Raw genomic sequence first — 24857 nt, 5'->3', positions numbered from 1 at the left:
TGATGCAGGTCCCGAACATGTCCTAGTGGAGTCTGATGCGCAGCCTATACAGCCAAGGGTTCTTCACGAGCTACCAGCATAAGTCGTATTGAGAAGCTAAACGACATAACGCACAACAGGGGACCTGATATAAACTGCTAAAAGATATAAACTTTTCAAATCCTTTAGCGTTGACCATCCGTGACTCTAACCCCAAGGATAAGTTAACATCACAAAACAGCAAACTGTTTAAACCGAGAACCGCCATCTATCAACTTCGCTGGCCGCTTCAACTTGTTCCTCTTCTAAATGACCCTTTGCCTCAAGCTTCTTATTAAGCCACAGATACTGCGCGTTTGACACGATCGCGAATACCAGGGCGATAGATGCCAGGGTGAGAATGACCGTAAATCCTGTCCTATATAGTGGCGCGTCATGAGCCTGGAAAATCTGAGCCCCTGCCAGACCAGCCGCGTTGGCAGTCATGATAAGGAGAGCCATGGTGATGGACCGTTCTGCAGGATTGCGAATATTGACAGCGAGCCACGAACCATTCAAAGGATGAGCAGCAGACCCCCAGATCGTAGTAAAAATGAGGATGCCATACTTGAGATCGCGATTTGTGCTCGTGGCCAATTGCCTAGTCGCGAGACAGAAGGCAAAACTCAGGACAGTAGCGATAAGAATCAGAAAGCCTCGCCTCCGAGTTTTATCTGCAATCCATCCGAACGATAGATTTAGGACAATGACAATCCAACCGCCAACAGATGACAGTGCGTTTGCTTGAAGGCGGTCGTAGCCATAACTTGCAATGATGGACGGTTGATATGTTCCGAGTGGTGAGATAATGGCAATGCAGCAGAAGGAGACAGTCAGCTGCGGGTAAATACACCACCTGGAAAAGGCGGACTTGATGTCAACCCACTTCACATATTTGTGTCTTGGACCTTGGCTAGGATTGTCAAGGTTAACACGTTTAGTGAGGATGTGGATCTCTTGCGGTGTAAAGTACAAGTGGCCGAAGATGTTTGATGGGTTTGCGGGAGAGTTTGGCATGAGAAGGGCGAAAACAACACCGATCACTATGGTGATGATTCCCTCGAGGAGGAACATCCACTGCCAACCAGACAATCCAGCTATACCTCTCATTTGGAGGATGCCATAGGCAACAAGTCCACTTGCGGCCGAAGCAATCATGTTGCCAAGGAAAAAGGCGGTGAAGCGTCTGCTGGTCTCATTGCGTTTGTACCACTGCGTCAGGGTATACAGGCCGGCAGGAATGAAGCCGGCTTCCAAAAGGCCGAGTAACAGTCTAGTAGCATAATATGCACCGACGCCTTTGCCTTTGATGAATGCTTGAAAAGTGGCGACCAAGCCCCAGCAAAAGATCTGGCAGCTAATCCACTTCTGAGGACCCAAGCGATAGAGAACAAGATTACTTGGCAGCTCTAGCAGTACGATTCCCAAGCTAAGGAGCTGGTTTCCGACGTTGAACTGGTATTGAGTGATGCCCACTTCAGGGAGGAAGAAGTCTGTGAGGGCGTTGCCGATGTTGCCGCGGTCGAGCTGCAAAACAAAAAAGCCAGCGATAAGCAGAGGCATGATGAGGAGATCCAGCTTGCGAACAAGAGCCCGTTCTTCGCCTTCGGACCAATCAATGAGGGACTGCTGCTCAGGGACATTGGAGTCATTATCTAGACCCGAATTGTGGTCATCCACAGTGGATGGAAGTGATTCCTTTTCAATCATCATGTGGGAGAGTGTAATTGGTAGGAAAAGGTAATTCTGAATGCTGAAGCAGCAGTGCAAGCATGACAATCGTTCATAATACAAGACAGAGGATATATAATTATTCTCACAACTTCTTTTACATCTCGCAATCAAGACGAGGCATTTCGCAATACTCCAACTTTCAGTCTATTGCAGTCGAGTCTTCGTCAACTCCACGAGCAGCTGAACAAAACGATCTGTAATACCCTGCAATGATGGAAGCCGCTGCGTAGCCGAATCGAACAAACCAATGAGGCCATGATCCGAGCGACAGCCCGGCCTCTCTGGCTTGCTTAGCGTTATCATGGGTGAGGGCTAGCTCCGATGTGTCAGACGCCATCGACGTGTGAATCTTGCGTGCTTGGAAAATATTGAATCTGGGGCCAATGGAAGCATCATCCGAGGCACACCAAAAGCTGGAGTTGGTTAGTGAGTGGGGGCGTTGTTTTGACAGTTACATTTACGGAGAACAACCAACTGCTTCCTACTCCATACTCCCCGCCAAATATCTCAAGATGGCGGCTTGCAGGTCTCAGCCGGGGCCCGTGACAGACTGTGATACCAGTCGTAGTACGTGTGATTGCTTACATATATAAAATACCTCCTTATTCTGTTTCAACGGTCGAGATAGTCGACCCCACAACACCTCTACGTATGTCCTTGAACCCCCTACATTCTTATCCTACTCTGCAATCATGGTTGTTGCAAAAAGACCCAATTTCCTTATCATCGTTGCCGATGACCTTGGCTTCAGTGATGTAAAGCCATATGGCTCCGAGATAGACACCCCTGTTTTGGACCGCCTTTCCAAAGATGGCATACGCATGACCAACTTCCATACCGCCCAGGCATGCTCGCCCACGCGAGCAATGCTTCTTTCTGGGACAGACAACCATATCGCCGGACTTGGTCAGATGGCCGAATTTGCCGAGATGAAGAAGAACCTCACTGGCAAGTATCCTGACTACGTCGACAAGCCTGGCTATGAAGGATACCTAAACTGGAAAGTGGCTGCTTTGCCTGAGATTCTTTCTGACGCAGGATACTTAACTCTCATGTCTGGAAAGTGGCATTTGGGAATGACTCCTGATGTGTCACCAAGTGCAAGAGGTTTCAAGAAGAGTTTTGGTTTTTTGCCTGGTTGTGGCAACCACTTCAACTACGAACCGCAATTCGAGGCTGACCAAGATACTATGCTGTTGACCTCGGATGGATTTTGGATGGAGAACCAAAATCCTGTGGATAGAAAGAAAGACCTACCTGATGACTTTTATTCTACCAATTTCTTCACAGATAAGTTACTTGATATGTTGAGCAACAGAACCGAAGAGGAAAAAGAGCAGCCCTTCTTTTCATACTTGGCTTATACGGCGCCACATTGGCCAATGCAGGCGCCACAAGATGTTATAGACAAATACAGTAAGCTCTCAGTGCACGCCACCAAGCTTCGGTACTGATGATTCTAGGCGGAAAATACGACAACGGCCCCGACCAGCTCAGACTAGACAGGCTTGCCAGACTAAAAGAGCTGGGTCTTGTGCCAGCTGATATCGAAGCAGCTCCTCCTGTTGGCTTCGAAGCTGGAGTGAAGTGGGAAGACCTCACAGCCCACGAGCAAGCTGTTTCTGCGAGGAAGATGGAGGTTTATGCAGCAATGGTCGACCTCCTTGACCAGAATATTGGGAGAGTCGTAGATGCACTTGAAGCATCTGGTGAGCTTGACAACACTTTCATCCTGTTCATGTCAGATAATGGCGCAGAAGGATCTACTCTGGAAGCTGCACCTGTTTGTCCACCCCATCTTTTCAATGCGAAAGTTCATACTGACTGTAAAGCTTAGCTCTTGTCATCATTCAAAACACTCGGAGAACTTATAGCTGCACACTATGACAATAGTCTCGAAAATATTGGCAAACACGATTCGTACGTCTGGTATGGCTCTCGTTGGGCATGCGCTGCTACTGCGCCTTCTCGAGGGTTTAAGGGATGGTCAACCGAGGGCGGCATTCGCTGTCCTTGCCTCATACGCTTCCCTCCAATCTCATCGGCTCCTGAGTCTATTTCTCACACCTTCACAACAGTAATGGACATACTTCCAACCATCCTTGACCTTGCACAAGTGCAGCACCCAGGGCGAACATTTAGAGGTCGAGAAGTTGTCAATCCCCGAGGAAAGTCCTGGGTCAACCATCTCTCATCTCCTACAGATTATCCTACCGTTCATCAGGATGCGGATCACATACATGGCTGGGAGTTATTTGGTAATCGTGCCATCCGTAGGGGAAATTGGAAGGCAGTTTTGTTGGCAAAGCAAGGCGGCGACAATTGGGAGCTATTTGACGTGGAGAAGGATCCTGCTGAACAACATGATCTATCAAAGAAGAGGCCTGAAATTTTGGAAGAAATGCTAGTGCATTGGGCTACGTACGTTGCCGAGACGGGGTTAGTGGAAGACGCGTTCTGAGGGAACGATTGCGTGATTGAGGTCCACATGGTGTTGGGAACTATGGGCCAGATCCCTTATCACTGCCAGACTTAGAGTAGAATTTCATCCCAATTACCTGCTGATTCCGTCTAAAATCGTCGAAATGACCTATAAAAAGACACGCACTGGCTGCCTGCAGTGCAAGACGAGAAAAGTCAAGGTAATAAACAACGTCGACTGACCAAGATGAATGATTGCTCACAGCCATCTTAGTGTGACGAAGCGATTCCATGTACAGCCTGCGTCCGTCGGAGCTCGACATGTAGCCTTACAGCCCAAGAAAGGTCATCGCGAAGCAGGACGCGATCTCCACCAATCCAGGCTCTGGAATCAACCACCGACATGACTCATTTCCAACGAATTGCTCCATCTCCAACATATGGCTTGACTGCACATGATAGAGAGCTGCTATGTCACTGGCACCAAGTTGCTCACAAGGCCATTGTTCATCAACGAGGATCGGAGGATCTCTGGCAGCACGAAGTAGTCCACCTTGCATTAGATCATCCAGTTATCCTGAACCTAGTACTGGCCATATCCTCTTTCGAACAAGCGCACACTGCCCATCTATCACTGCCAAACGCGCCAGGAGATCGGATACGAAGGGATATCTACGCTTCTCTGGGGTTCAAGTATTCTCAGGCCGCCGCAGGGATGATGAGACACGCAGTAGCGAAAGCCAATACCGATAACGGCCCTGTGTGCCATCTTGCCTCTGTTCTCATGATGATCAACTCCTATGCCCAAGGCTCAGTTAAAGAGCTTCTACGGTCTAAGGACGAGCCTTCTACTATGCTGAGCGACCTGCTCGTCACTTGCAGGCTCACAAGAGGCGTCAGGGCTATCGCCGAAACATATGGCGTCATAAGGCCAGAGCGTCACGAGCTTATACTATTTGTCTCTGAGGGCGAACCGCCAGACCATGGGCCCCTCGATTCCGTTCTCAACATGCTTGATTCTTTGACATTCTTAGGACAGGTAGAGGATCCGAACATCAGAAAGATTTGCCAGGACGCCTTGGATCTGATGAAATGGCTCGTAAGAAAAGCCCAAACGTCAGAGTGGTGCCCAGCACATCGAGCATCATTGCAATGGATTTGCTTAGTTGGGAAAGAGTTTATGAGACTCGTTGAAGATCACGAGCCTGCAGCTCTTGTGCTGCTCTCGTATGGCTGCTTCCTGGATAATGGAAATAGTGGTAATAACTTTGCAACCAGAGGGTGGAGAGAAGGTGTTTGTGCTGAGATTAAAAAAATTATTGGTTCGGACTGGTCATGGGCAATTTTAGTAGATTAGTATCATAACTATGGTTAGGTAATGTATTTATCAGATGTCCTGAAATAAACTCATTTAATATTATACTTAATAATTATTTTTTATATAAGCCTGGATGGATTAACGATCTCAGTTATATCTTTATATTTAGCTCTTAGCTAGGAAAGAAGGATATCGTATAGCCTGAAGGACAGCTCCTGCTACCAGTTTAAACTCTTTCTTAATTATAGAACCTCCATTATAGATCTGATTCACATAACACCCACAACGTTTGCTAATAGCCAAGTGTGAAGAAGGCTGAACCTGATACTAGGACAACTGTAGCTGCTTTGGGAATAGTACATGGGCCCTTGATAGACTCAATCAACCTTCTTCAAAGTTTCCCTCATAACTCTTGGTGTAAGGCCAATCGCTTTCCCATTATCATCAATCTCAAATTCGAAATCATCAACCCCAATGTTGCCATATGTCAACGAGTCAACTCCTCCCCACGACAGGCAACCGCCACTAAAAGGGCCAACACTTGCCTCTGTCGCATTTGTCTCAGCCTCTGAGGGTGATTCATCGGCAAGGTGAGCTTCAAAGACACCCCTGAAAGAGACTCTCTTGCTTCCTTCCAAACCCATTGGATATAGCCTTAGCACTGGTATCAAGTCCAGCCCTGGCCATGTAAGCGCGGCCAGCATGGTCAGCACGTCAACGCCAGCGCGAGTCCAGTTCCTTACCACGAGAGTATCGCTCATGGTAACAGTAAGTCGACTCTTGGGGCCCTCGAAAGTGCCAGCAAACCGCGTAACGGCGGCATCACGGGCCGTGTTTTCGGCGGCTGGCAGTAGTGTCTGCGCGAGGAGGTCAGGAAGATAGCTTAGCAAGTAGGCACGGTTAGTTCCTGCGATGAGCGCCACGAAACCAACCTCGTGGTCGGGCGAAAGGACAATAATCGCAGTGAAAAAGCCAATGGCGCCGTTCTTTGTGTAAAGATCAACGATCCGGGTGCCGCTGCGGCCGAGGGGGATGTACGTGCGCCGGATCTCCCAAGGCATACCAACAGACATGTGAGTGTCCGCGGTATGGGTAATGGGCTTCATCCAAGAGCGGGTTTCGGAGGGGCTGAGTATAGAAGAGCTGAGGATAGATTGGCCCATGCGTGTAAGGTCTGCAGCAGTAGAAAACATGCCGCCATAGCTGTGAAAGGTTACGCATCAGAGATGTGTAATGGGGGTGATCGCACTTACGGGCTGCCATCTGCTGTGGTGATGTTCCACCATGAGAGCTGCTCATTCTCGGGGATCATGGCGTTTTCTTTGCTCTTGGGTGCCTCGAGACTTGTTCGCTTCATTGACAGAGGGTTAAGCAGGGAGGATTGAAAGGACCTGTCGAATGGCTTTCTCGTCATGCCCTCGAGAGCATAGGCAAGTATTTGGTACGCGATATTAGAGTAAACCGGGGTGTTGGCAGTTGATGTGATGGGGAAGAAGCTCTGTGCCGTGATGCCCTGGAAGAACTCTGTGTGAAACGTATCAGCAAAAGCGTCCAACAAGCTGCGCAGGGATATGTACCTTTGCGGGAGCAAGGCTTCAGAGACGGGTCTGAGACACTACACTGTGGTTTTTCTTTCTTACTAAGGATCGGGAGACCATATAACTCGGGATCCTGGTGAGTTGATTCGATAACGGAACTCAAATCGAAGAATCCGACTACATACCAGTATTAGAAGAGACGAGTTTGCCTCTTCTCGGGGCGGTACTAACAGTTTCGACCGATGCCGGCCATATGTCCGGAAAGCTGCCCAATAGTAACCTCGTCCCACTGCACCTTGCGGGTGAGATCACCCTTGTTCTTCCTGGCCGCAAGAGCGAGTTCAGGCACCCACTTTGTCACCGGATCGTTCATGTGTTTCATCCCAACCTCGACGAGTAGTGTATAGACAGTAAGAAGCTTCGAGACACTACCCACGCGGAACACGGTATCGTTGTTGAGTGTCCCTGAAGTCAAGGAGTTCTTCATAGAGGGAGGGACGTATCCATGCTGGAAAAGGGTGTCCGAGGCGGAAAAGGCCTGGACGTAGAATGTAGTGTTGAACCCTTCAAGAGTGCCATTACGGTCAAGCTCGTTGAAGGTAGCGTTGAGCAGAGCAATAGAATCAGAGAACGCACTGGACTGGAGCGGATGCTGGACGGGCGGGAAGATGGCACCTAGTAGAGGACATGGGGTCTCTTGAGCATTGGCCTGGTGCAGAAAAGCAGCAAAGCCCAGAGTTAGGGCAAAAATAACGTGCCTCATAATGGGATAGAGACAGGATATTATTGGAATGAGAGACCAGGAGAAATGAGTTTGCAGAGCGGGTAACTTGATCAACTTATAGAAGAAGGCGCGTGGATCAGAGATAATGGTCCCGCGTGTAGGTGCTTGGATCTCCATTACGCCAAGGCAACAACAGAGATAGTTTGGCCAAGAGTTATTGTAGAATATGCGACAAGCTATTTGAGTGGCCGGCTCGCTCAATGGACTAATATGTGAGCTCGTGTAGTTGTAATGACATATTGTAAATAAATGCAGTGTACACAGTACAAATGGTTATGCTTACTTGTACACCGCCAAGAGATAGACAAATCAGAATGTGCTTTGGTTGTACTTGTTCTGTGATTGGCCGGCTCGCTCGGGTTGGTTGAGGGGGAGCTGATAGCGCCAGGCTAAAGCGCGTGAATGGAAACTTATTAACTGCCTGAGCAGGCTGAGCTTATCTAGGGTATCCGCGGTGCACAATTTGACCTCAGTTCTGTCTGCGGACAACCAACGATTACAATAAGTAATAGGGCTAGGGAGCTAAAACGAGAAGTCTAGATATGCTTTTTTTCTAGGTTAAACAATAAGATGTATTGTTGTAAAGTTACTTGAAGGTCGACCTTGTACATGCATCAGATTTTACTCATCATTACGGGTTAACCATCCTTCTCGGCGGACAGTAAGTAGACCGTAATAGTCAAGAATTAGATAAGAATAGTCCATAGCGATAGCGGCCCAGAGGTTCTTTATTCCAACCCAAGGGAACAGGGTAAGAAAACAACGGTAGGTCTTCACCATTTGAAACAAGTACCAAACCATGAAACAAAAACTATTCTCTTAGTCAGTCTGGGTATAACTTACAACGACAAGTTACATTCTGGGCAGATAGCATCGTCTACTTACGCGATCCTGGGCGAGTTCATGATGGCTAGTCCCCAGCCAATGAGATGGACAAGAGTGATGAGAGGCCGTCCAAACTCCTCAGCAAGCTTTCGAGCAAAATAAGCATCCCTCTTATAGATCCTTCGAAACCCGGGATCAATAAAGAGCTGATTGATAAAGGCCTGGAACCCATTGCGTCGCCAACGAATAAGTTGGCTAACGTAGGTGGAGTCGCTTTTGACCTCGGTGAACACTTCAGCCTCGCGTGCGTCTTGATGGAACAACTCCCACCCATTCCGACGCAGCCAACGGGTTATGAAGCTATCTTCACCCGTCTGGAGGAGCCCGCCGCCGAAGATCTCGTTCGTCAAATCATCCAGGAATGTACCCGACTTGAGAGCGGCAGTTCGAAGTAACATGGTCCGACCTACTAAGCACCATATACCACCTCCACTGGCATGGAGAAGCATCTGTTTCTCATTGTTGCTTGATAGCTTTCGGATAGCTGCGACTTCCCAGGGAGTGAGAACATCAGGGTTCTGTCGCTCTGAGGGAATCCAAGCACTTACGGGAGTTAGCTCGTGGTTCAACCAGGGTTTTATATTTCACCTTGCCTTTGTCTACCGACAACGCCCCCGACCTTTGGGTTCTCGAACCCCGCGAGGAGATACGGTAACACATTATTGCTTGGCCATACTGTATCGTCATCAACAAAACACAGTATATCACCAGTTGCTTCTCGCACAGCAAGAGCCATCTGTGTTCGTCGGCCAGGCTTCGGAACAGTCAGAATGGAGATGGGCACATTCCCGGCCTTTTCGAGGACAGGAGAGGCCAGTGATTTAACTCTTGCAAGATCACGAGGGATCGTAACAACAATAATCTCCTTGGGCTGGCTGGCAAGGCAGGAGTGCAGCGTGTCTGTAAATTCGCCCGGTGTGTCGATGGTGAGTATCAGGATGCTCACGCTCTCAGTTGGAAAGGTTGGCTTTTCAAGGGGTACTGGATGGTTGTACTCCTTCATTCGCATTCTAGTGAGTAGGGTGTCGTATTGAGTCCATAGCCTTTTGTTTGTCAGTTGTATGGTACTTGAGGGCTGAGGAGCACTGAGGCTTACCACATTCCTGCAAGAATAGCCGACATCTTGTTTTAATTTAAGCGTAGAGTATATACTAAACAGTCTCTGGCAGTAAAGATTATTATTGATGTTTTGAGGCTAGGGAGGAAATGTGAACGAGATATTGGTTCGATAATCAAGGCAATCCTGTCTTATTATATCCAAATTCCAACCCAAGGCTTCCCTCAGATTTCTCAATAGTCCAAGAACACAACATACTGGCCGTTGACTCGTCATTACCCATGTGAATTAATCCTCCAGCCCTGCTGTACATCCCAAGAGTCAGTATCTTTGTCTGGATTACCCACGAAATATCCCAAAGTCACTTCAATGCCGGATGATATTTTCCGTACCATCATGGTCTTACTGCAGATAGCATATTCTTCAAGCCGAACAAAGTGGATAAAAGCAACGTTCCACAACATCGGCCCTTATGGATATCCGGCCCGCGTTCCCACGCAGTCTCCATCTTTGCTTATGGTCATTCTCTTCAACACTTATCAGTAATTCATTGCCAAGATATTTGAAACCTACTGGTTCCAACCGATGCTGATCTTACCTGAAACCAGGTGGTGTTGGTGCTTTTCATGTTGGTGTATAAGCAATCACAGTCGCATCGCAGGTATAGTATTTAGCCATATTGCAACCCTGGATAAATAAACAAAAGGAAAATGCATATGTAAGACCATGCATGTAACCAACTAGACAAAGATAACAGTTTGTAAGGAAGGACGCGCGGCCTGTGTCAACCTGCATGCGATCGCACAAAACATCACCGAGACAAGTCCAACCTGAGCAAGTTCTGACCATCCCACCACATCAGCAAAACATCTCCATCTCAAATCAATCACGAAAAGGCAGTGAAAATGAGTCGTTCAGCGGTCGCCGTGCCATCAAACACACAGGAAGGTGATGTCAACACCATAGTGACCAACCTGGCCAATCAAGACAAAGTGCCATGGTATCAGAAACGAAACCTACGAAATCTTTACTTTATGCTGATCCCGACATGTATGGGTATTCAGATGACATCCGGGTTTCACGCCCAAATGATCAATGCTATGCAGATATTGCCGTCATGGATCAGCTGTATGTTGGTTTATCTCTGTCCAATGATTTACGCTGACGAATCCTGCATCTGTAGACTTTGGCAATCCCCAAGGATCTCTGAAGGGCATTATCGCAGCTGCATATCCTCTAGGTGCTATTATGTCACTGCCGTTGATACCTATCATCAATGATCGATTCGGAAGACGTTGGTCCATCTTCATCGGGTCATTCATTATGGTCATCGCATCCTTGGTACAGGGATTCGCTAATTCTGGTATTCCATTGCTCTCGCAGACTAAGGCTACTACAGTATACTAATTAAAATCTGCAGCTGGTTCTTATATTGCTGCACGTTTGATCCTTGGCTTCGGGATTCCGCCGTGCTTGGTAGCGGGCTCCTCCCTAATCGGAGAATTAGGATACCCAAAGGTATGAACCTATCAATCTATCGTCATCGTGCTAATAGTTAGAAGGAACGAGCGGTTTTGACATCGCTTTTCAGTGTTTCGCACTTTATCGGTCAAATTACTGCAGCCGGCATTGTCTTCGGTACCAATGGCATATCGTCCGATTGGGGTTGGCGAATCCCGTCACTCCTCCAGATCGCCCCGCCGATGATCCAGCTCTGCTTTGTATTTTTCGTTCCTGAAAGCCCAAGATGGCTTGTCGCCAAAGACCGCAGTCAAGAGGCCCTACATACTCTAGTCAAGTTCCACGCTGAGGGACAAGAATCTGACTTTGTCAAGGCGGAAATGGCACAGATCCAGTCAACGTTACGCATCGAGATGCAAAACACCAAGAGATCATGGCTTGACCTTGGCGCAACTTCAGGCATGCGAAGACGTTTGCTGACGACCTGTATGTTAGGCCTGTTCACGCAGTGGTCTGGATCGACTCTTATCTCATACTACCTCGGCGACCTGCTGCAGATCACGGGCAATGATTCTTCCTATTTCAAGCAGACTATCAACGTTAGCTTGTCTTGCTGGAGTCTTGTATGCTCGTTCACAGCGTCAATGCTCGTTCGTCGGTTCAAACGTCGACATATGTACCTAGCCTGTACCATTAGTTTGCTCATCTGCTTTTCCACCTACACCATTAGCATGGAGAGGACAATTACAGCAAAGGAGAACGGGGGATCCAACGATGCTGCTGGTGCGGCTAGCATTTTCCTATTATTCGCTTATTCACCTTGTTACTGTCTCGCCCTCAATACAGTTACATACAGTAAGTTGATCAGTCCATTCCATAATACTAAGGCCAAAATGTTAACAGTTAGTTTCAGCATATCTTGTTGAGATCTGGCCCTACGCTGAGAGGTCTCGTGGTATAGCTGTTTTCCAGCTCTTTGCACGTTCTGCAGAGTTTCTCACCACCTTTGTCAATCCAATTGGTCTTGCAAATATAAGCTGGCGGTATTTCATCATTTACTGTTGCATTCTTGCGTATGAAGTTGTTTTTGTGTACTTCTTCTTCCCAGAGACTGCTGGTAGAACGCTTGAGGAAGCAACATTCTGTAAGTTAACAAAACGTAAGACGCAATTCATCTATATAGCTAACAGTATATGCAATAGTATTTGAAGAAGAGAAGTCATTAGCTGTAGAGACTATACTTGCAGTGGAGAGCTCAACTGCCACAGAGCTTATGGCAAGGGACTCTATTGAGCGCAGAAATGCAGGATCTGGGACAAAGAAGTTAGCGTAATAGTTCTTCATAGTGAAATTGCATTTATCACTATAGATACCTTATACAGTTACTAAGTAATGTTTTTAATCTACTCTAAAATAAATTACATAGGTACCTATTCGCCCTATAGCAAAAATCAGTCCAATAGTGATATATCACATTTACAAGGCTTGGTCTTTAGCGGTAGAACTTAATTCAGCGAATAGTAGGGTCTAAGTCAGACGCTGCATAAGGTAGATGTTATCTACTATGACATAGATGCATAGAGGTTCGTATTAATGCTTGTGTAACTATTTTCAGGGCGGGGGTAAGCTTGTCTACTGCTTGTCTACTGCTTGGCATACCAGTTAAGATGAGACTCATGCACTGGCTGAAGTCAGAGGGTGGTTGGAATGTCAATCTCAGAGTTACACCCGCGGACTTGAGTAATTTTATCCGTGCATCCTAGATCACCTTATGCAAATCGGCAAATTCTATCACTTGCTTATCTTAGGACCTGCTCTCTTTGAACGATCACCTGATTATATACAGTCATGCATACTACAAACTTCTGTAATCATTCCGAGATAAGAATGGCAACTGATCTGCTACAATAGTGATATTCCTGTCAAGTTACTATGAACAGTCACAAGGCTACAACTCTTACAGCATGATAGACATGGTACAAGTATTACCGATGCAAGCCTATCTTGGTTACACGAATATATTTAACACCTCCTGACCAGCTCTGCAGATGGTCACATCTGTATGCTCACGCATATATCAATCACGAGATAACAACATGCAGAAGACTGGCCCGTAGTGCCGATAACTTTACATCACTGATGAGATTACAACTTGACGCCTCATGACCAAGTCTGCAGATATTCATATCTGCATGCTCACGCATGTATCACTTATGAGATAGCAAAATACAGAAGACCGGCCCGTAACACCGTCAGGCCTACATTGCTTAGGAGACAACCAGATGCATGGAACCGGCCCGTGATGCCGATGGATCAATGCATTTATTACGGTAAAGCAGTTTTCATCATGATATATAAACCTTGTGAGTACTAGACAACATAAGGGACAAATCGATATCATCATAAGTTATTCTCAACCAGCAATCAGTATCAACTCAGGATTTACCAACGCCTATCATGGGTCTCACCGAAGAACAAAAGCAGCATTTCATTGAGAATGGCTGGTTAAAGTATGTTCAACTCTGCTACCCTAGCGTGCCAAATACCTAACACCCGGTAGAATTGAAGGTGCCTTTACGGCCGAGCAGGCTGCGCCGCTGATAAAAGACGTTGAAGAACGTCTCGGCGTGAACCTGAATGATAAATCAACTTGGAAGCAGTGGCGAATTAACCTCAAGCCTACTAAGTGGGTTCAGGCATCTGAGTTTGCCCCAAAGGCTTGGGAAGCCATCTGCGAGCTCTCTGGCGGGGAGCACCGTCTGGACCCTGAGGGGTGTTTCTGGAGCAACGGCTACATCGTCAACCTTGGAGATGCTGCCTATGAGGGCAAGCCATCGCCGCTGGAGGGCCTGGACCAATTCCATACTGATGGGCAGTTCTTCGTCCATTATCTCGACAGCCCGGAGCAGGGTATCTTCTGCGTGCCACTTTGGACCGATATAGTACCAGGTGGTGGTCCTACCGCTCTCTGCTCTGGGACTGTAGGCACTGTTGCAAAATGGTTATATGACCACCCTGAGGGCACCAACCCAGACCTGCTCCCTCGAGGCCATCCGCGGTTCGATGATCCCAACGGGACCAATTTAGATTGGTCGAACAAAGTTGCTCGGGCCAACGGCCGTTTCGAACTGGGGACAGGCAAAGTTGGCGATGTATACTTGTTGCATCCGTTCTTGGTTCACTCCCCGACGCGCAATGAGAAGAAGCATTTCCGTGCCATAACAAACTCAAAGACGAGTTTGAAGGAGCCTCATCATCTACATCGTGCGGATGGCAATTACAGCATTCTAGAGCAGAGCATCAGGCGCGGCTTGATGCAGAATGGTGTGACAGAGGAGGATCTGATGAACTGGCACATCACCCAACCTCGAGAACAATTCAAGCCAGGCCTCGTTGGTAGAATAGTACCCACAAAGGCTGATGTCACTCCTCTCAACAAATTCGGAGTACCTACACCAGTGTGAGGTATAGGGTTGGTCTTAATACTATCTCTATTCATCTCACACTACGACGCAATTGAGACAGAGAAACCAGGAGTTCAACGATGGAGGATAGATGGTGGTATCAGATAAGCTTCCTGAGTAAAATCAGAAGCCTATCGCAACGGTCTTTTTAAGAAGGTTTTATACGGTATATGTTGTATAGATGTAAGAAGGTTTTTAGGCCGCGAAACTCGTGTCGCAAATCAAGTCCTCAGAATAATATTTGAAGTGATCTGGACCAGTATCTCGGCGTTCCAGTCGCAAGATGACGAAGCTTTTCATTTCGTCACACGATACAAGTACATAGCACGGATGTAAAGGAATGCGGTATAAAATGGTTCAGCCAAGAGACAGGCAAATCAGCATGGACTTTGGCTGTACTTGTTCCGTGATTGGCCGGATCGTTCAATTCGAGTCATGGCAAAGTTCCATTTTTCACCACGTTAGTACTAATAGAGCATAAATCTCGATGGGGAAATCGATAATCCGAGTCATCATCACGGTATCACCTAATTTCCCTAACGGCCGAGACCAATTGACATTGGATGAATTCGCACAGCCCATTTTTGCGTATTCATTTTCGTGCAAATAGCTAATTGATACAGTACACAGAGATTAGGTGGATGTTTTGATCGCTCTTGTCCGCCATCTTGGACCTGAAAACCTTTGAATGTCGACTGCTACGCCATGGATGATATTCCCTCCAAATCGGCCACAACTGTTGCAAGTCGGCCAAGGCGGGCGTATCACCGCAAACTTAAGACGGGTTGTTTGACTTGTAGGTCAGTTTGGACGACTTATATGCACGCCATGTCGCTGCTACTGCGTGTATTCCTTGCCTTATATGCACTCCCACAATCTAACGATATGACTCTCCCAGGACTCGCAGGGTAAAATGCGACCAGGGAAAACCTGCCTGTGTGCGCTGTACGTCCACCGGCCGCACATGTGACGGGTACACTTCTCTGCCCCCATCTTCATCCCATTCATCATCAACCTCCACATCACCTCCCCCCCAGTCCTCTGACTCCCTCAACGCCGCCGCTGATCTCAAGCTCATCCTGCCACGACAGAGCCCCGAAGAGGTCCGCAGCTATCGATTTTTTCTAGAGGTCACGGCGCCATCTCTAGCCGGGTTTTTCTATGCCGACTTTTGGCTCGCTGAGGTGCCGCGCGTCTGCATGTCCGACGCGGCCATTTGGCATGCTGTCGTCAGTCTCGGTTCTGCTCATGAGGATTTTGCAGAACGTGGCAAGGAATCACGTAGCATGTTTGCTTTGAAGCAGTTCACTTCAGCCATCCGATGTCTTACTGACTCAAGGTCGCCAAGACATGCCGATCGGTGGAGAGCGCTTGTCGTCAGCACTATATTTACCTATGTATGCACGATCAAAGGCCTTCACGATCAGACGCGTCTACATCTACAAGCCGGATGCAATCTTCTCTGCGAGCTCCAAAGTCTCACCAACAAAGGCAGGGCAACTTTGAATCAAAAGAAACTTCTGAATGTTGCCCAAGACGAGGATTGGATCTCGTCAGTTCCGGTGTCAATTGCTCCGATTCAGTCCATTCTGGCCAACCTCGAGCTGCACTTGAACGCGCTTGACCATGGCGGCATGACAGAGAGTCCGACCCTGCTCTTACAAAACAAAACACTCAATACATGGCGCTACTATACAGCACCTCGTCGTTCGCATCGTCCAACACCAAATTCTATCAATCAAGCATACTGCGCTGCTGAGTCTCTCTTCACTGGGCTCATCCTATTCTCCCAAGAACATGCCAAACAGCTCGGGGATATTCAGTCCGGTGTATCCGGATCGACAGGACTAACAATGCTGGCTGCACGACAAAAGCCGTATACGCGATGCTATAAAGAAATAAGCAAAGCAATCGAGATCTTCCAACACGAGGTAGACGCATGCCAACTGGAGCCGCATACCATGCTCCCCTTGCACCTCTTCCAAATGTCCAATCGCCTCCTCCTGATTCAGGATCCTGAGGAGCATGACTTGGTTAAGCGCCAAGATGACCTTCCCGCCTTGTACAAGTCTATAGTCGACCTCGCCGAGCAGGTCATGAACCTCGATTCTATAAAGACCCGACGAGTTTCCTATACACAGCACCTCTTTCTCGTCGCCCATAGTGGTATCGGACAGTCAACTCGCCGCCGCGCTGTGGCCTTACTTCGGCGTCCACGGTTGGAGGGTGGCTGGGACAGCCTAATCTCTGCAAGTCTCGCAGAGGCTATCATGGACAGAGAGAAGGAGGCGGCGTGTGAATACCGGCTGGAGCAAAACTTGTATCCTGGGACTACAGGAGGCGGAGAAGAGAATGGGCAGAGACTAGAGGAGGTTGATCCAATATTTCGGGTATTTAACATTACATTTGCGTTTACAGGACAGAGAGAGGCTCGCGCTGTGCTGCGGACGTGGCGGGAGAAGCTCGATGACGTTGCTGGGCGGAGCAGGGCTATTCGATGGTAATGATGATATTGAGACAACACTACTTTTACTCTTATGTGTCTCGGTCCTATCTAGTAACAGGCATACTTTCAACACTACCAAACGACCGAAATCGGAACTCGAACACACAATTGGTTCTGGCATCGAAAAGAGCACGAGAAGAGGCCATCACAGGTGATATACATGACAATGTGCAACCTGTTCATCTTATCTCCTGGAACAGCAAATTAATTTAGGCTTCCTTTGCGCCCAAGTCGGCAGTGACACCTGCACCCTCCTTGATGTACACCTCGTGTTTCTGCTTAGATGTTTTGACAGGGTTGGGCGATTTGAAGATGTCATCGATTTCTTCGAGAGACCGACCCTTAGTTTCGACCAGAGCGAAATACATCATCCCCCATTCCGCAAAATGCAGAATGAGGAAAATAGTGTATGTCTTCCAACCGATCTTTTGGAGAGCGACGGGCGTCGCATACGTGTTTATGAACCCAGAAACACCACTGAAGAAGCCAGAGGCGGCCATACCCTTGGCTCGAATATCATTGCGTAAGACCTCGCTTGGGTATAGAGACTGCAGAGGCGTCCAGCAAAAGGACCAAAAGATGCCATACAAGAAAATCATTGCAATGAAGGCGTAGCCAGTTGATGTGTCAACGTGACCGTGAGCTTTGGCTGCAATGACGTTGATGGGGATGTAAACGAGACCTGTCAAGAAGGTGCCTAGGAACGTCAGCCATGGTTGTACGCGACACGGATGGATGTCAACTCACCCCAAAGAAACAAAGGCCTGCGTCCAAACTTCTCAACGCCAAATGAGCCCGCGACACCGCTGAAAAAGCCGAAAATGACATTGACTCCATTGAGTAGAAGCTGCTGAGAAGAGCTGGTAATACCAACATTCTCTAGAATGACGGGCATGTAGTAGGTAATGACAGAACCACCGATAAACTGACTGAAGATGGCGACCAAGAACAACAAGTAAAACCGGTGCAAGTTCTCCCTGTTGTCGAAGAGCATCCGGTAATCCCACCACTTTTGGCTGGCTTCAATCTCTGCCTGGTATTCAATGGATGCACGCATCTCGTCAAGCTCGAGTTTTACAACAGCTGATTCGGGATTTCCATCTCCGTGATACTTGATGAGCACAGCCCGTGCCTGCTCTTCTTTGCCGTGACTCATGAGCCATCTCGGGCTTTCAGGGACAAACCATACGCCGCAAAGGATGATAGTCGCGGGGACGACCTGAACAATGATGGGGATCCTCCAGGACCAATTCGAAGTTAATCGTCCTGTTCCATAGGCAGTCCATGTTGATGCTGGCATCATGTCAGTTCAAGGACCGCCAACTTTGTTCTATAACCGAGACTTACTAAGGGATCCAATATACCAACCGCCAACATTGTACAGGCCAGCCAGAGTTCCTCGCCAAGAAGGGTAGGCCATCTCAACTAGATAGATAGGAGATGCAGTTACCGCGATGGTGCAGCCGAAACCGAGAAACAGTCTCCCCGCCATAAATGTTCCTACATTCTGGGCCGCCGCTTGGATCACGGTGCCAACAATGACAAAGATTGATCCAGTGATCATGCCGAACTTTCGTCCAAACATGTCGGCAGCAGGAGCGGCAACAAGACAGCCAAGAATGTTTCCGACGCTGTAGAGAGCAAAGACAGCTCCAATCGAAGAACCTTGCATTTCTGTGCCGAAGAATTCATGGAAGGGATCCATAGCGTTGATGGACGACATGATAGTTCCATCAAAGCCATTACCACAATTGTCTATCAATTGTCAGTGTCTGTAAGGTATGTGCTTATTGTTATCAGGCGCCTTACTCAAAGTGACAAGAGCAATAATCGCATAGAGCTTGAGGATGGACGCTGCGCGCGGAGAGAGGTTGTCTTTAGCAATGGCATCACTATAGGCCACGTTCTCAACTTTTGCTGTCTTAGATGTCGCCAGGTCAGCAGCTGCTGACTCAGGAACCCTCTCCACGGCCTCAACTTTATCGTCTTCTTTCTGCATTATTGTATGGGAATTGCTGAAGAGGGATTCCGTGGGTAGAAAAAGATAATCAAGGCATAATGCTGTGGATTACAACAACTTAAATATCTATCACCATGTCATGGTCTTGTTCGGCACATCCATGCCGAATCAGCTCTGTTAGATGCGGGGACGGGGCAAGCCTAACTGAACCGAATTGGTAAGTTGATGCTGGATGCATGTCCGGGACGAGGCTACCCGCGCCTTAACGAGTAAAGTTGGGTGGAGGAGACGGTCATCAGTGGCCATGGCTGCAGCTATGTCTTTGAGGATTTAGGATTGGTCACTTGGCCGGCACATGTGGATGATATTCCCACATAATCATGCTGGACCGTCTTTGACTTGAAGCGGGAACCGAGGCTAAATAGGGTCGGAAGGAGACTAACCGCGCCTGAATGCGTTAGTTGACCTGGAGTACGAAAACTCCACCACAAGGGTCGATCCGCTTCCCCGCGGGGGATAATCGATTAAAGCACACAATACAACGTCAAATGATCGAATGATCAAGTACGGGGGAGGCAGACCGACAGGGATACAGCATGCAATGAGCCATTGGTAAAGGGGACATGACACGATGAAGTGCGTAGAGGACAACAATGCTATACACTGGGTACTACAATGTAAATGCGTCAAGAGATATCCTCGATAATAAGGAACCTTCTATTTCACATCGTATAAGTGTTGTAATAGCAGGAAGATAGTGCCAGGCTATTATTGTTATATAATATCGACGTGTCAGGTCCATGCCACTTGCAATCAGTTTGTAATAGCACCCTTGACGGGAGTATGGTTTGATAAAAATTGTCAACGGGTTAAAGGGCAAACTTGTTCACTCACCCCAAAGATGATACGCAGAAATATTACCACTTTCGGTTCGGACCTTGCAAAGTTGGGGCGCGTTCAATTTACTGTCCCCGGAGGATGTTTCAGTCCCTTGTTCTACATCAAGACACCGGGAGCCATCGTTATCCTGTGAGACTCATGTACGACTACATATATGAATCCCTCTAGATAAATAGCCACTGCTCACTGCAGGCCGAATCACTCATCCGACTGACTACGCGTCCAGTCCAGGAAACCTGCTTCTTCAACAGCGATGAGATTATTCATTTCACTCACTTTGACTGCTCTTGCAGCGGCATCGGCCGTAATGAGCCGGCCAAGACAGAGAGAGGTTGCACCGGTTTTTAACATCGATGGGAAGAACCAATACTTCGCTGGCACCAACACCTGGTGGATGAGCCACCTCACATCAGATGACGATGTCGAACAAGCCATGTCTCAGATAGCCGACAGTGGACTCAAGGTCACTCGCGTCTGGGCATTTGGCAACACCAACACAGGAACCGATCAGCCTGTCTACTTTCAGTTCCTCGACACGACCAAGAAAACCATCACGATCAACAATGGCACCAACGGCATCGCGCGCCTTGACGCCGCTGTCGCTGCCGCAGAGAAGCACGGCATCCAGCTGGTTCTTCCCATGCTGAACAACTGGGATGACCTGGGCGGGATCAACACTTACTGTGCCTACTTTGGATGCACCCACGAGACCTTTTGGACCCACACAGAGGCCCAGAAAGCCTACAAGGACTATGTAACCTTCATCGTCAATCGTTACAAGGACTCTCCCGCCATTTTCTCCTGGCAGCTCTGCAACGAACCAAGGTGCCAGAACTGCGACACCAGTGTAATCACCAACTGGGCCACAAATCTATCAAGCTTCATAAAATCTCTAGACACAAAAAATCGTGTGTCCTTGGGCGACGAAGGCTGGCTCTGTTCTAACGACACTAGCCTCGGTTATGCGTACTCCTGCTCCGAGGGAATCGATTTCGAAGCCAATCTGAAGGTCTCAACACTTGACTACGGTACTGTTCATATGTACCCAATCGGCTGGGGCTACACGTATCCCTGGGGCAACCAATGGATCCGTGACCACGCGGCACTGGCGCTCAAGTACGGCAAACCTGTCGTTCTAGAGGAATATGGTGTTGAGAGCACAGCCTCAAACCGCACAGCTATCCTGCAAGAGTGGCAACAAACGATCATTGATAGCGATATTGCGTATGATAGTTTTTGGCAATTCGGGACAAACTTTCCAAGTGGTTCAAGCCCTTACGATGACTATGCCATCTTCTATGGCACGCAGGAGTATCAGGATGTGGTGATTGACCATGCTGAGGCCATAAGCACAAAGGCTGTCTCAACTGCTCCCCAACGTCGAGCCTCCTCTCATCGCTCAAACTAGGATGATTCCTAGGTAGTCAGGTTCCTTGTTGTGTCATCGATTGGCGTTATTGCCAATTTCCATGGCTTCATCAGTGATAAAGGACAAAGCAGAATACGGCACCGCTTGTGGACTAGCCTTGCGGCAGCTGAAGTAACATATTAACTTTATCCTATATACCGCCTTAGCTATCAGTCAATTATCTTCTACAGTATAGAATGTAGCATGCCGTATACTACCTGAACTGATTCGCCCAGAGTGTTATTTTGAGTTGATATACCCCACCGCTGATGCTCACATCACACGCCTCACACATATTATGCCGCATTATTCTCTAAGAATAAACACCTTTGACGTAATATCCCTGCTGTCTATTCTCTGCTTATGCCTTATTACCTCGCCGCCTCTTTAAAGCAAATCAGGCTTTGTCTTCATCTACACTTAGTGATGACGGGGGGTGAAACCTAATCCACTCGGGGTACCACTCGTCGGTGACTTGTATCCGACATTCGGGAACTTCCGCTTCAAGAACACGCAAAAGCTCTTCCATATAGATCCGATACCCTTCCTCGTTCAGGTGAAGACCATCGTAGAAAAGTCGCCCAAGCTCCACACTGGGGACTGTCCTTGAAGACCCAGGCAAGATTCCCTCAACCGCAGTATCTTGCCAATTAGCAGTGCGCATCATTGCAGTCCAAAGGTCAACGACCGGTACGTTTTCCTGCTTTCCAATATCCCGAATCGCGTCTGCATACATCGCCACTCGGTCTGCCCTGCCCTGACCATCGTGTGGCAGCCGATACTCTTCCACTGGAGACGGTGTCACAAGCAGTACTTTGGTCTTGTGAAGCTTCACACCCTCCCAGTTCAGAATACGCCTGACGTTTGTTTTGAAGGTGTCGAGGTCGCAATGCTGAGGCTCACCAGGGCTACAAGAGTCATTTGCGCCAAAATGAACCGTCATAGCAGCGACGCGAGGAACAGTTTTCGAAGGTGCCAGTGCTGGGAAGAATGACGGCAGCAGTGTCAAAGCTGAGTTTGTATTGTACCCACCGAAACCACGGTTTAGTACATCGATTCGTCGAACATACCGCCTCGCTAGCTCGCTCTGGAGTGAGAAGGCGCCCTGGGTGATGGAGTCTCCAAAGAGGAGGAGGTGCGGTGGTGGAGGAAGGGATGCCACTTGGGCAGCAAGTTCTGAGGGTAATTGGTATGACTGGGCGTTCATAGCGGCGATTGGGGTTTGAGACAGGTGGTAATATCTAATCTTGACCACTTCCCTAAGTAATATAAAAGAAAGTATAAAGCGGGTTTATCTGTCTTATCAAAAGCAAGACATTCAACGCCTTTCTCAATTAGTATTAGCCTTTACGTTTCCAACTTGGGCACGGAACAACCTGCCCCGAGAGATGATTTACTTGAGAAACCGACCATTCCTGTCATTACTATCTGAACGGGTTAACCGATTTTGAATTAACCGAACCATCGGTAACTTGAGTCGCATAACGCTTCCGATCGACTGTTCTAGATGCCCTGCCCCCAATTAAACATGGCAATTTTATTCCTTTGCAGCAGCCGGATGCACTTTTCAATTTGACACTACTGTACAAGCGTTGAGAAACTAGGCTCTTTCCGACAGCGGGTAAAACGGCATGCAGTCCAGGCTCTGAACTACGGCCTTGCATTCCTATCAAAACGTAGCAGAGCCAATTAAGCGACCTTTCCTGCTAGTTATACGCTGATATAAGGTCCGCATGAGATGAGTTTCTGAGACTAGAGCCCGCTAGATAAGATCAAGTGTGGGCAGTTTGAGTTGCTGGTATGTTATTTAAACTATGATTTCCAGAAGCACTTTTATAGTTAAAGCTAGCTATGAACAGCAGGTATATATATATATTTACTTGGCCTTTTAAAGGATATAATCTATAAGAGAAACAGGCCTCCCCTCCTAAGAAATGACATCGTTAAAGTGATAACTATGTGGTCAACAAGTGCTATACTTTACCTCAGTGTCCTTGGCATTTTGCGAGGATGCTACGCAAATGGCCAACAGAGCTGTGTTACAATAGTTGCAACAGCTCCACTTGGTAAAGCAGTCCCAACTGTTAGCCAGACCCGGACAGTTACAGGCAAATTAAAGGTCATTGTCAACAGAACGCCGTAAGTAATTCCAAGCCTTGGATTATTTACTTGTCTAATCCTGTACTAGTGTTATTGTTGTTCTTCCTCCAAAAAAGACTTCTTTCAAACCCTTCTTTAAGACTACTACCACTACAATTAGTATTCCTCAGTCAACAGTAAGTACAAGTGCCCTCTTACGTTGAATTACTTGGTTTAGTCTATAGTGTCTTTACTAATGATTCAAATTAAGGATGTCGTTATAAGCACAACTGTCACGACTAGTGTCACTACTTCAACTTCAACATCTGTCATCACATCGTCAACGTCGACTGATTCAACCTCAACTTTGACCATGCCTGGCGCAACGACAGTTTCGACTCCATCTGCCTTCACCCCAATCTTTTCAAGCCTGCCTAACAGCGCCGCCAAGAAGAAGAAACGCCATGCTCTGGGAGGTGCTGCTTCTCCTTTAGCACTAAAGAGCAAGCGAGCGCCAAAGACGTCGCCCAAAACATACCCCAAACAAGTGAATTGTCTTACTACTGTGACATCCTGGGTACGCTCAACAGTCATTCGTACGGCTACCAAGGTTCAGTTCGTCACGCGAGACCCGATAACAACAACGATATCAACTACCAAAACCTTGACTTCAACGTCTTGGCTCAGTACCCCTGATGCCTTGTCAACTTCGTGGACTACCAGTACAATTCCATCAACATCTATCACTACATCCACAACTACGTAAGTTGTCTTGAACAGGGGATTATCTAAATTGGCCAGTTCTAACAGTCGCAGGACCTGGAGCACCTCTACCAACACAGTCGTCGTTCCGACTTACACGGCGACTGTCTATGCCCAATGTGTCAACACCGACTCCAATAGCGTTCCGAACAACATAGCCGGCAGTGATCTCGGTTTCGGTATTCAATCAGCGACGGTGCCCTTTTCTCAGGGATACTACCAAGCTTTCAGTGGTTCTGCTACTACTCCGCTGGCTTGCTGTAATGCGTGTGCTGCGCTACCACTTTGCGCTATGTCAGAGTTCAATGGAAGCAACCAGGCCGGGCGGCAATGTCTACTTATAATATCGACTCATGCTACTTGCGCCTTTGGCGATTATACCGGCCAGGCTGTCATCAGCGTGAACGGGCAAACCACTGCAGCGGATTCAGGGTTGTTTCTGAGTAATGGAAATTGTGGAATGTTTAATAGCCATAACTAGAATCTGCCATTGAACTTCTATATATCCCCTCACAATAAGAGAAAATGCTGTGATGATCATCTTCCAAAACTCGTCAATCCT

The 24857-nt window shown here is 47.8% G+C and overlaps 12 protein-coding genes across 12 annotated transcripts; 7 read left to right on the top strand and 5 right to left on the bottom strand.

Annotated features, from left to right (window-relative positions):
• Positions 1-228: 228 nt before the first annotated feature.
• FVEG_03454 (hypothetical protein) lies at positions 229-1728 on the bottom strand (the record flags this gene model as incomplete). Its single annotated transcript, XM_018891063.1, has 1 exon — positions 229-1728. One exon carries the CDS (start codon positions 1726-1728, stop codon positions 229-231), a length of 1500 nt encoding a protein of 499 aa, XP_018747509.1.
• Positions 1729-2444: 716 nt separating this feature from the next.
• On the top strand, positions 2445-4213 carry FVEG_03455 (arylsulfatase; the record flags this gene model as incomplete). The annotated part of the gene is made up of 3 exons (XM_018891064.1): positions 2445-3168; positions 3216-3535; positions 3590-4213. The coding sequence occupies 3 exons, from the start codon at positions 2445-2447 to the stop codon at positions 4211-4213; spliced, it is 1668 nt and encodes a 555-aa protein (XP_018747510.1).
• A 108-nt stretch (positions 4214-4321) lies between these two features.
• Positions 4322-5574, top strand: FVEG_03456 (hypothetical protein). Its single transcript, XM_018891065.1, has 2 exons — positions 4322-4394; positions 4448-5574. Exons 1-2 carry the CDS (start codon positions 4338-4340, stop codon positions 5528-5530), a joined length of 1140 nt encoding a protein of 379 aa, XP_018747511.1. The 5' UTR covers positions 4322-4337; the 3' UTR covers positions 5531-5574.
• A 294-nt stretch (positions 5575-5868) lies between these two features.
• FVEG_03457 (hypothetical protein) lies at positions 5869-7792 on the bottom strand (the record flags this gene model as incomplete). Its single annotated transcript, XM_018891066.1, has 4 exons — positions 5869-6694; positions 6745-7015; positions 7069-7206; positions 7261-7792. 4 exons carry the CDS (start codon positions 7790-7792, stop codon positions 5869-5871), a joined length of 1767 nt encoding a protein of 588 aa, XP_018747512.1.
• Positions 7793-8499: 707 nt separating this feature from the next.
• FVEG_03458 (hypothetical protein) lies at positions 8500-9820 on the bottom strand (the record flags this gene model as incomplete). The annotated part of the gene is made up of 4 exons (XM_018891067.1): positions 8500-8539; positions 8699-9224; positions 9302-9741; positions 9795-9820. 4 exons carry the CDS (start codon positions 9818-9820, stop codon positions 8500-8502), a joined length of 1032 nt encoding a protein of 343 aa, XP_018747513.1.
• An 840-nt stretch (positions 9821-10660) lies between these two features.
• On the top strand, positions 10661-12549 carry FVEG_03459 (hypothetical protein; the record flags this gene model as incomplete). The annotated part of the gene is made up of 6 exons (XM_018891068.1): positions 10661-10883; positions 10939-11118; positions 11176-11273; positions 11315-12071; positions 12130-12360; positions 12419-12549. The coding sequence occupies 6 exons, from the start codon at positions 10661-10663 to the stop codon at positions 12547-12549; spliced, it is 1620 nt and encodes a 539-aa protein (XP_018747514.1).
• Positions 12550-13673: 1124 nt separating this feature from the next.
• FVEG_03460 (hypothetical protein) lies at positions 13674-14680 on the top strand (the record flags this gene model as incomplete). The annotated part of the gene is made up of 2 exons (XM_018891069.1): positions 13674-13726; positions 13777-14680. The coding sequence occupies 2 exons, from the start codon at positions 13674-13676 to the stop codon at positions 14678-14680; spliced, it is 957 nt and encodes a 318-aa protein (XP_018747515.1).
• A 583-nt stretch (positions 14681-15263) lies between these two features.
• FVEG_03461 (hypothetical protein) lies at positions 15264-17330 on the top strand. The gene is made up of 2 exons (XM_018891070.1): positions 15264-15480; positions 15579-17330. The coding sequence occupies exons 1-2, from the start codon at positions 15386-15388 to the stop codon at positions 17182-17184; spliced, it is 1701 nt and encodes a 566-aa protein (XP_018747516.1). The 5' UTR covers positions 15264-15385; the 3' UTR covers positions 17185-17330.
• A 65-nt stretch (positions 17331-17395) lies between these two features.
• FVEG_03462 (hypothetical protein) lies at positions 17396-19185 on the bottom strand (the record flags this gene model as incomplete). The annotated part of the gene is made up of 4 exons (XM_018891071.1): positions 17396-17883; positions 17934-18479; positions 18534-18941; positions 18996-19185. The coding sequence occupies 4 exons, from the start codon at positions 19183-19185 to the stop codon at positions 17396-17398; spliced, it is 1632 nt and encodes a 543-aa protein (XP_018747517.1).
• A 1168-nt stretch (positions 19186-20353) lies between these two features.
• Positions 20354-21454, top strand: FVEG_03463 (hypothetical protein; the record flags this gene model as incomplete). The annotated part of the gene is made up of 1 exon (XM_018891072.1): positions 20354-21454. One exon carries the CDS (start codon positions 20354-20356, stop codon positions 21452-21454), a length of 1101 nt encoding a protein of 366 aa, XP_018747518.1.
• A 397-nt stretch (positions 21455-21851) lies between these two features.
• Positions 21852-22661, bottom strand: FVEG_03464 (hypothetical protein; the record flags this gene model as incomplete). Its single annotated transcript, XM_018891073.1, has 1 exon — positions 21852-22661. The coding sequence occupies one exon, from the start codon at positions 22659-22661 to the stop codon at positions 21852-21854; it is 810 nt and encodes a 269-aa protein (XP_018747519.1).
• A 750-nt stretch (positions 22662-23411) lies between these two features.
• Positions 23412-24842, top strand: FVEG_03465 (hypothetical protein; the record flags this gene model as incomplete). The annotated part of the gene is made up of 4 exons (XM_018891074.1): positions 23412-23593; positions 23643-23730; positions 23805-24295; positions 24350-24842. The coding sequence occupies 4 exons, from the start codon at positions 23412-23414 to the stop codon at positions 24774-24776; spliced, it is 1188 nt and encodes a 395-aa protein (XP_018747520.1). The 3' UTR covers positions 24777-24842.
• Positions 24843-24857: the final 15 nt, after the last annotated feature.

Source organism: Fusarium verticillioides, chromosome 2, assembly GCF_000149555.1.
Source record: "Fusarium verticillioides 7600 chromosome 2, whole genome shotgun sequence".
NCBI classification, from domain to species: domain Eukaryota; kingdom Fungi; phylum Ascomycota; class Sordariomycetes; order Hypocreales; family Nectriaceae; genus Fusarium; species Fusarium verticillioides.
The sequence above is the reverse complement of the archived record's forward strand: the minus strand, read 5'-3'. Positions and strand labels throughout refer to the sequence as shown.